General features: G+C 25.0%; 1 protein-coding gene across 2 annotated transcripts in view; it reads right to left on the bottom strand.

The window, feature by feature from the left end:
- LOC117182293 (solute carrier organic anion transporter family member 2A1-like) overlaps positions 1-11,345 on the bottom strand; it is a 48,063-nt gene that overhangs the window by 20,772 nt on the left and 15,946 nt on the right. For both annotated transcript variants that reach the window (XM_033375423.1, XM_033375424.1), the window contains exons 3-6: positions 10,136-10,345; positions 8,677-8,935; positions 4,257-4,398; positions 816-1,104 (exon numbers count right to left, since the gene is read on the bottom strand). In XM_033375423.1, coding sequence (XP_033231314.1) covers positions 816-1,104; positions 4,257-4,398; positions 8,677-8,935; positions 10,136-10,345 — 900 coding nt within the window. The remainder of the gene's footprint in view (positions 1-815; positions 1,105-4,256; positions 4,399-8,676; positions 8,936-10,135; positions 10,346-11,345) is intronic.

Raw genomic sequence — 11,345 nt, 5'->3', positions numbered from 1 at the left:
CTTTTCTGAAGGATTAAAAAAACTTGAAAAGCGATTGACCAAGTGTATAGAGCTCCAAGGAGATTATGTTGAAAAATAAAAAAAAAATTTACCCAAAAAATTTGTTTTTATACTTCATTCTAAGGACTTATTGAACTACCCTCGTATTATTATTTGGCCCATAAATATTGTCCAAACTGTAATTGAAAATATGCATTATAATTCTGGTCCAAGAACAAATTATTTTAAATATAAATAAACAAAAATTTGAGCACTTCTTTGGTTCGCAAAGTCATCAGTAAAAAATTTCGTTCATTTGAACGTTCAGAACTTCAAGCAGATCGAATTTATTCAATGTCCAAATCTATACTGTGACCCAACCTATAGAGTATCTCAGCCTATAGGGGGTCCCAGCCTATAGAGTGTCCCAACCTATACAGTGTCCTAACTAGTACAGTGTGCCAACCTATACAGAGCCTTCACCTATACAGTGTCCCAAAAAGATAGTGTCCCAACTTAAACAGTGCCCCAACCTATAAGGTGTCCCATCGAATTTAGTTTTCCAACCTATACAGTGTTTCAACCTATACAGTGTCCCAACGATACAGTAACTCAACCTGTACGAGACTGGCCTACAAAAAAGTACAAAATTCGTATAAATAATAGAAAAAAGTTGCACTTTCCTGTAAATAAGTTCGTAATTTATTGCATTCAATTATTCATATAACAATAGTTTTAATATTTTCTTTTTGTTTGAAGAATTTTTTGCATCGAGAGTCGTGTTATTTTCGTAACTAAACTTTTTTAACTTTTTATTTTTTTGATAAGGAACTTACTTGTTGTTAATCTGGAGATAAGCGGATCGCTGAATCCCAAAAGCTTGCCAGTTGGCCTGGGTGTATAAAATCGAGACTCAAGAAATATGTTTTCATTTACTATAAAATTAACAACGGCCGTGGCACAGAAAGCGGCAGCAAAAACGTTGCATACGAGGATCTTATTAGAAACGAGTCTCAGTATAGAAGGGAAAAATCGTGTACTGCCGACTTTTTTAAAGGACGATTGAGTATCTCGACCCATTCCATTTGCTTCGTCCAGTATTGTCGCTGCAGCTTGTTCAACTACCTTGAGGAATTTCATGGTCTTTTGTGAGATTAACTACAACATTGTTCTATTCTAATTCACACCGCTGTTATCATTCGCAATTACTTATACTATGTTAAAAAAAAATTTAAATTCAAGTTATTCAAGAAAGTATTAAATGTGACTTGAAAAAGGATAATTTTGGATATATGGGGTAAATTTGGACACTCCTAAATCGTTAATTTGAATTACTTAAAGTGGGTGGCTTAAACCAGAATCTTGTTTTAAAGAATAATTGAATTAAGATTGAAAATTAAAATTTACATGAAATGTCTTTCCCGAAAGAATAAAGAAGAAGGGAGGGCTCAACAAAATTTAGTTGCAAAAAATATTGTTAAGAACATTATTTTTGTAGGTTCTAAGCTTTTTTCATAAAAAATAATATCTTTTCTTTTATAAAATGTGACTGAAAATATTAGTTCATTTCTTGAAGTCAGAGAAAAAATTTTTTTTTACTTTTTATTTCAGATTTACTACCTTAAGTTTATGAGATAGTCTGTCACGTTAGCAATAATATGTGATAATATTCGGCAGCTTTATGAGTAGAAAAGTTTATATATTCTGCTAAAATTTTGGAAGATTTTTTAATATATATAAGGGTGCCTCAGTTCAGCCTATTTTAATTTTTATTTTGTTTAAATGTGCAATATAATTCAATTTTAACATAGAATGTAACTGAGAAAAGTGTTTTAGTGCCCTGGCTCAAATGGAATAATTAAAATTATCTTTTTATTGGTAATAATTAAACCATTTTCCAAAATTTATCTTTAACTTAAAAATTTTTTTTATATAATAATGTAAAAGAATTAAGAAAAAGTTATAGTTTTTCTTAAAAATGAGATAACATTTTTTATTAAATTATTGAAAATGATGGTAATATAAAAGTGAATTATTTAATATGTATCAAAATTCAATGAAAAATTTTAAGAAATCGAGAGCATAAAAATAATAAAAAATAGCGAAAAAAACCAAACTTCAAGATTTATAACTGCATCATGTTTTTGTTTCACTTTTACAATAGAAAATTTTTCAACTGTTTTATTCTTCCGATTTTTTCATTAAAATTATTATAATTTTGCCAAATTTTTAATCTCTCAAATAAAAAAAAAATACCAAAAATATAATTACTTATTAATAACTTCGGGTTTAAAATTATAGTTATGAGTGCACAACTCTAAAATGTTACAATTTTTTAAGTCACACAAATTTTTTTTTGCTTTCAAAGCTGAAATTTCAAAAAATTTTAATTTTCAAATTTTGTAGTATAAAATTCAAATATCAAAATTCTCAAAACAATTTCAGTAAGCTTTCAATAAGCTTTCAAACTGGCAAAATTACGAGAGCATGAACAGACAGTTATAAATTAACAGATTTTAGATTTAAATATCATAAAATTTGTAATATCATTTTTATTCAGTTTTAAACTTAATAATTTTAGATTAAATATTCTTAATTTTTTAAATTTTAAACTTATTGAATCGTCTGTTTTTTTTTAATTCATTGAATTCGTAGACTATCAAGTCGAAAGTTCTGATAGTTTCAACATTTTTAGACAGATTAAATAATTTTTAATTACAAATTTTTGAAATAAATTACCAGAATAAGATTAAAAAATAATAATTTAATTAATTCAAGCCCTGAAATGAGAAGATTTTCGAATGAACACTAAAAATGAAATTATTTTTAAAATTAAATTGTTGAAAATATTAAAAGTTTTAAACCAAACTTAAGAAATGAACAATTTAGAATTGAAGGCTTAAAATTGTTTAATTTAAAGCATTAAAATCATATATAGAAATATTGTTATTTTATTATTTTTTAAACTTGTAATTCAAAATGTAATATCTTTGAAATTTGCAATTTTTATTTGAAGATATATAAAAATGAATTATTAAAAATTAAAAACTATTTTATTGGAAGATTTTAATTTTAAATAATAATTCTGAATGAACTGTTAAACATGAAATGATTTCAAATTAAAAAACTAAAAATTGGTTTGTTGAAAATCAATATAGATCAAAATTCAACTATTTGAAATTAAAATCTCAGTAATTAAATAATTTCTTAATTATTTAATGGTTTCAATTTTACAATTCTGAACGCTGAATTTTCAATAGTTTTTCATTTTCAGAAGTTTTAATTTTGCAATCAAAATTAAAATATTTGAATTTTAAAGAGTATAATTAGAAATTTTTTAATTCTTATTTTTCAGTTGATTTAGATTTACTGAAAATAATTGAAATTATGAAGGGTTTGCCTGTAAAAAAGTTTTAATATCGTAATTCTTAGTAATTGATTTTCTTCAGTTTTCAATAAAGTTCAGATTTGTTTAATTTTCTACATTAAAAAATAAAAAAAAATCATTGATAAAGTTTTCCATTTAATATTATTTTATTTGGAATTTAAAAATTTTAAATTTAAACGTTAGTTATTAAAAAATTTTATTTTGATCGACGAAAATGAGATTAAATTAATGTTTTATTTTGAGGAAAATTTATCTAATAAATATTATGGTTCAGTATTAATTTTTCCTGTAAGAACAATTTAAAATTTTAGAATTTTAGAAGCTTTGCTGAGTTTAAAGCATTAAATTTGGTCTTCAATTCCAAATGATCGAATTCAAAAGTTAAAAATTTTTTGTAATTTAATTTTAAACAATTCTAATCAGAAATAATACATGTTCAATTCCTTTGCATTTCACATGATTCAGTTGTAAAAATTCCAATTTGAAAAAATTCAATTTTGAACTTGTTGAAGTCTTTCTATTTTTGAAATTTTAACCTGAAATTCCCAACTTTTAAATAATTTAGTCTGAAACTTTTTTATTTTGAGAGCTTCTGATTTAAGAATTTTCAATTTAAAATTTTTTAACTTTAAACGATGTTATTTAGAAATGATACAAATTCAATTTCTTTTTATTAAATTCGAATTGGTCTTTTTTTTAATTTTTATCTAATCTTTTTACTTTATACGAAATACATTCTTTCATAATGGATTTTTAATCTGTATATATTTTTAATGATAGGAAATAAAAATCCAAACACACACACACGCTTCGCGTCAACGTATTTCCTATTAATGATATTTATAATTATTTCAATACTAATAGAAAAAAAATATTAAATTTTTAATACCTCTGAAGGTAATCTTCTTGGAAACCATGACAGAAATGTGGCAGGCATTGCCAGTAGAATTGCAAGAATTGGCCATCCAAGCCACCAGGCTCCAATCTGTTCTCGATAGGATTCCACAGCATTTAAATTTTCAGAATCTATTCTACACGGAAAATTATAACTGAGATAAATTGCATAAAGATTTACATTAATTTAATCTAATATGTAATTACATTAATATTTAGTACTATCGCAACAAAAAAAGACAATACTTTTCGTGAAAAATACCCCAAATTTTACAAAAATAGAGGTCGTTCAAAAGTTACGTCACATTTTTTTAACACACCTCTCCCAAATAGGAGCACTCCCCCCCCCCCCTATCCAGACAATTTTTCCTAATTTAATTTGACGATTGCTGAAATAAAATAGAAAACATACAAACATTATATTTTAACAGACTGAACAGCCAAAAATGATCTGAAAACTGGAAAACAGGGTGATTTTCCACGAAAATAAGGGGACTGGTAGGGAAATGAATTCTTTTAAATAAAATTAATGAATGGGTGCTATATTGAATTCAATATGAAACTTTAAATTTCACGTTAATGTATGTATTATTTTCAGCAAAATATTTAAACTACCATAAAAAAGTTAATTTTTTAACAAAATAGTTGAATTTTAAAAGAAGATAAAAAGTGAGTTTAAACCAAGTTGTTGAATTAAACAAAATTCATTAAGCAAACAGCTGTATTGAAAAAAGTTGATTATTCAAACCAAAAAGACCATTTTTTTAGAAGATAGTTGAATTTTCAACAATGAAATTTTCTACCTAAAAATATTAATTTTCAATCTATAGAGAAGAATTTTCTATCAAAAAGACGAATTTTCGCAAAAAACAAGACTTTTAACAAAATATTTGAACTTTCAACCCAAAAAGATGAATTTTCAACCAAATAATAAAATTACAACAAAATTTATTAATTAATCTGTTTCATTTTCAATCCAATAGTTGAATTTTCAAGCAAAAGGAGCGAATTTGTAACAAAATAGTTAAAATTTTAATCGAATAGTTTAATTTTCAACCTATTAGTAAAATTCTTAAGCGAAAAAATTTAACTTTAACAAAAAACAGTTGTATTTTGAACCAAATAGTTGTATTTAAAAAAATAGACTAATGCTTAACTAATCAGTTAAATTTTCGACCAAACAAGATTTATTAAAAAAAATAGTTTATGTTTTAACAGAATGATTAAATCTTCAATAATATAGTAGAATTTTTAAACTAAAATGATGAATCTTGAATAGAAGTGGATTTTTAAAAAATAGATGAATTTTATTTTAAAAATACCACATTTTTCGCGAATTTACAACTAAATATTCTATTAGTTTATAATTTAATCAAAAAAGATTATAAGTTGAAATCAAAAACAGTTAATTTAAAAAAAAAATCTAAAAAGATAGTTAAATCTCTATCCAAATCAAGATTCATTTTCAACTGAAAAATTGCACTTTTAACCAAAAAAGATCAAATTTCCACTATAATAGATACATTTTTTTACCAAAAAAGAGGGAAAAAGTATCAACCAAAGCGTTCAATTTTTAAGCCAAACAGACGAATTCTCTACAAAACTGTTGGATGTTTAACCCAAAAATGTAAATTTTCAAACAAAAAATCCAAATACTTGAATTTAAGCTGAAAACGATTAATTTTTACCAAAAAATAAATATTTAAATTTTTAATTCGAAAGATTGATTTTTACTTTCGAAATAACGAATTTTCAACAAAACAGCTGAATTTTTATTCCAAAAATATAAATTTTCAACAAAAAAGTCAAATTTAAAACAAATATTTCAATTTAAACTAGAAACGATCAATTTCTAACCAAAGATGGAATAGTTAAATTTGTAGTTCTAAAAATTGATATTTACAGACAAAAAAAGAATTTTGTAGAAAATTGCTAACTATTCAACAAAGAACATGGACTTTACTGAATAGATGAATTAAAAAAAAACTACATTAGTTTTTTATCAAAAAATTAATTAAAGTTGAAATTGTTCATTTGTACACTAAAAATTTAATGTCATACCAAGCATTGGGTTTTTAAACTAAAAACGATCAATTTTTTACTAAAAATGAAATTGTTAATTTTGCAGCTCAAGAAATTGATTTTCACAAAAGAAAAAATACATTTTCAACAAAACAGTTGAGTTTTTAGGCCCATAAAATTAATTTTGCACAAAACAGTTTGATTCTTAATCCGAAAATATGAATTAAAAAAAAAGTCATTTTTTAACAAAATTGTTGATATTTAAAATAAAAACGATAACTTTTTAACTAAAAATGGTATGGTTGAGTTTGCAGTTAAATAATGCATTAAAAAAAACAATTTTCGACAAAAATAATATTTTTTTAGCAAAGGAAATGGGCTTAAACTAATAAAATTAAGTTTTTAGGAAAGTGGTTCATCTTTGAACCTAATAGTTGAAATTTAAATAAAAAAGAATAGTTTTCTACCAAAAAGATGAATTTCAAACATACCACATAGATTTTCGACCAAAAAATTAATTTTCAGCAAAATAATTCAATTTAAAAAAAAATTCATTTTTAACCAAATAGTTCAAACTGAAATCGATCATTTTCACCAAAAATGAAATAGTTAATTTTGCAGTTTAAAAAATTGATTTTTACCAATAAAATAATTTTATAAAAAACAATCGAAAAGCGATCAATTTCTAACTGAATATATACATTTTGAACTAAAAACGAATGATTTCCCAACAAAAAATGGAATATTTAAATTTGCAGTTAAAAAAATGATTTTTACAAAAAGAAAAGTATTTTTGAAAAAATTATTAACTTTTTAAACTAACATATGCTTTTCAACTAATAAAACCAAAAACTTCACAGAGGACTGGTGAAGAAAAACATTACATAAATTTTCATCCAAATAGTAAAATTTTTAAATAAAAATAATTTTAAAACGAAAAATCGAACATTTAAATATTCAGCTGAAAAAATTAATTTTTAAATAAAGAAAAGGAATTCAAAATAGGGGGAAAATAGAAATTCTTAACAAAGGGGAAACAAGTTTAAAGTCAGTATTTATAAGTATTTCTTGTCAAATAAAATTACAAATTAAAGTTTTTTCGATGATTTCAAAATAATTATTATTCAAATTTATATTTTCCATGTGTAATTTTACTTTTTACGTTAACCCCTCACCTCTGGAAGTGAGGTGTATCTTTTTAACCGCCCCATTGCCAACTGAGAAAATAAGAGTTTATTTAAAAAAAAGTTATGAGAATAACATTTTCTCGTGTTTTCTAATTTGGAGAATTGTTCTTTTGTCATAAACTTCAAATTATTCTATTTTTTTAGTTATTCCAAGTCAATTTCCAAACCTCAAGGAATTATTTTATTTTCATATTTTCAGATTAATATGTTTGAAAAATTTCTTATTTTCGTAATTTTGATATCATCTCGGATTTAAATTTTTATTTTTATTTTGAAGGCCTTAATTTAGTAAACCCCTGTTTTTAACAAATAATTTTAAAACCTTCAGAAATGCAAAAAAAAAAGTTTTTAGGTATTTAGAAAGTTTCTGGTGGTAAAAATACAATAGAAAAACATTAGATTAAACTGGAAAACCATAAGTGTAAATATTTTTAATTTAATTTTAACTGATGTTTTAAAATTTTTCCTAGAACAATTTGATTACTGAAACATCAGACGTTAAAGATACTATTTAAAATAGTTTTAAAAACAATAATTTGAAAAACTCAAAAACTCTGTATAGAAAATTAATATATTTACACTGATAATTTTCTAGACTAATAAAATTTTTTCCATCACAATTTTACGAGCAGAAGCATTATAAAAACCAGAAAAAAGTCTCCTAACATTTCTGCAGGCTTTAGAATTATTTTTTGAAAAAAGGGGTCTAATGAGCATTAATAATCTCGGATGAACCTGCAAATGAATCTCTGTACAAATTTAGGGATTCGTTCAATACCTCCAGAAATATAAAAAACTGGGATCCAGAAAAATATCAAAATTACGAAAATAAGAATGTTTTCAAACATATTTTGTTAATTCGAAAAATCAAGGCGTTTACTGATCTAATTCAAATTAATTACAGTTTGACACAGTCCTCATAAGCTTCTTTTCCACATAGTTCTATTTTCGATTTCCAAAATTTTGTTTTTGACTCAACTTAATCTCCACGTTTTGTTGCTAAAATAAATCAAAAGAACGAACTGTTGCTTTTATGAATTTAAAAAAGACCAAACAATTTTTCCAAATTAATAATACTTTTTCAGGGTCGACATGATCTACTTTTCTCCATAGTTCGATTTCCAGTTTCCAAAATTTAATTTTTCGACCCATCCTAATATTTATATTTGCGGAAATTAAATGAGAAATTCCGTAAATTAATATTACCTCAGACAGGCCCAACCCAGAATGTATCCAAACAAGGAGCCAATAATTTTCACAGCAACAATAACTCCAAGGTGAGCTGGGACGTGAATTTTTTTTGTATTATCGTCCAGATAAGAAATTCCCAAAGCATAATAACCAACATTTGCAACGCCTGTTATGATTTGTGCCAATATCAGCACAGCTAGCATTCCATATTGAAGCTGCTCATCGTCGAAAATGAGTCTTGATAATCCACTTGAACAGAGTTCCTGATTTTCTTCTAGAAATCAAGCAATATTTTATTTTTTATTTTGACAAATTACAATATTCATATAGATCCATGGTTCGAGAGAATAACGGCCTTACGATAAGATGTGTGATAACATATGTAGGTCGCTATGCACTAAGTATATTAAGTTGCATGAGAGAATGATTGCACCAAACAAACAGTATATTTTGTAATCAGTTTTTAAAGAGAGCATAAAAACCGTAAAATTTTTTTAAATTCAAAATATGAATTCTAAAATTTAATAACAGAATTTTTAAAGCTTTAAATCAAGAGTTAGGTATTTATACAACCTATAATAAAAATTTAAGAAATTTAAATGAGGTTAAAATAAAATTTAAAATCCCATTTAACTTCCAATAATCAAGATAATGTGCAGAATTCCTGAAAATAAAAACCAAGAAGCCAATCCTAAAAATAAAACAAAAAATTATTTTTTTGATAAAAACAGGAAAGAAAAAAGAGAAGGCAACCAACCCAATCCCTTTCCTTCTCTTTTTTATTTGTTTTATCTTTTTTATTTTTATTATTATCAATATAAAATAAAAATAAAATTTAAAGAAATTATCACCAACGTTTTGGCACTCATACAGCACCCTTATCAAGGCAAGACAAATTTGAGCAGGTAGGAACAGCAACGAAACCAAGACTTAATTCGAAGAATAAAGATTTGATCCTTGGGTATCCGGGAGAGAGCATCGTGCTTTCGTTGCTGTTTCGGTCTGCTCACTTTTTTTTGCCTTGAGAACGGTTCTGTATGAATGCTAAAACATTGGTGATTATTTTTTACAAATGTTTTTTCTATTATGATTTGTTAATAATAAAAATAGGAAAGACGGTAGAAATAAAAAAAGTGAACAAAGGGGATTTGGTTTGTTGCCTTGACATTTTTCGTTTCTCTTTTTTATTTTTGCCCAGAAAAATAATTTTTCTTTTTTTCTTTATTACGAATTTTTCAATATTTTTTCCAATTGCAATAAGAAAATGTTATGGTGGTTGTCCAAATTTGGTCGTTTGATTCTTAGTTTTATCTTCAAATATTCTGCACCTTAACTATGATTGATTCCAAAATCAAAAAAATTTGTTACAATATTCTGGAAAGTTTCGAGAAAGGTCCTTATTATTTAGACATTACAGACTAATTTTTGAGTAAATTAAAATATTTTTTCAAGATTGACTTGAAGAAAAAATTACCTGAATGCAAGGACATGTGAGTTGCATTTGCCGTTTCCTCTATAACTCTAAAGTTTGTATCCCACTTTGGCATCATAATACAAAAATAACCAATGCATTGTGCAAAAATTGCACCACCTAGCCAAGATGTTCTGTGAATTCTATCACCCCAGTAGGCTATTAAAAGACCTAGAAAAAAGGGTGTAATTTCCGAAACTGCAAGTACCCATTCTGGAAAATAAAAATTTTGGGAATTAAATCAACATTGTGACTTATTATTAAAGGTATAAATTATTAAAAACTTATGACGAAAAATGACACATTATTAATATGTGTACTTTATATTAAATAATATTCGAAATTAAATAAAAATCTTTCAACATTCTAGTAACTCAAAATAGATCATTGCTTGGTAGTGAAAAAAATCCCACTGAATATTTTTTGAAAATTAAAAAGAATGGCTGAGATGTGGGACTATGAATTTTTAAACAACTTTTTTTTAACGTTGTATCTTGTATCTTGTATTTAGAAATTTTTTTGAGTAGAACTGTACAAGTTCAAAGACTTATTAAATTTTTTATTAAAAACAAGTGGGTAAATTTAATTTCACGAGGATTAGCAATGATTCATCACTTAATTTGAAATACAATTTTACGAGAGGAAAAAAGTTGTTTCTGAGTTGGATTAATGAAAATTAGTAAATAATTTGTTATATAGTCAACAAATTGTATTGACAATTATTACTTACAGCTATTTGTGCGAAAGTAAATACTATTTTTGTGTGCAAACGGCCATAATTTACTACTTAAATATGTTTGATTAATTGTTTAAATAAACTGATTTAATAAATTAGCTGTAAATAACTACATTTTGACTGTTGTAAGAGCTCTTATGTAAAGACTAATAATTATTATTGTTATCGACAGTTGCATTAATAAAGCTTTTTCGTCGTATTAGATTATCTTATAAATTAAAAATCCATTTTTGTTGCTGAAATTAACTGCTAATGACTCCTTCCCATAAAATTTGGTCAATCGATAATAATGTCATTATATGTCATCATTTACTAAAAATTTTCTATTTTTAACATAATAAGAATTGAAAACATAATAATTATGAAGGCAAATAATCATTTGATACAACAAAGTTTTTGCGTTTCACGAGCTTCTCTAATAATAAAAAACTATAGTTTTTTTATATAACAAGTTATTTATTTATTTTTATAATTCCA

Source organism: Belonocnema kinseyi, chromosome 10 (assembly GCF_010883055.1).
Source record: "Belonocnema kinseyi isolate 2016_QV_RU_SX_M_011 chromosome 10, B_treatae_v1, whole genome shotgun sequence".
Classification (NCBI taxonomy): Eukaryota; Metazoa; Arthropoda; class Insecta; order Hymenoptera; family Cynipidae; genus Belonocnema; species Belonocnema kinseyi.
The sequence above is the reverse complement of the archived record's forward strand: the minus strand, read 5'-3'. Positions and strand labels throughout refer to the sequence as shown.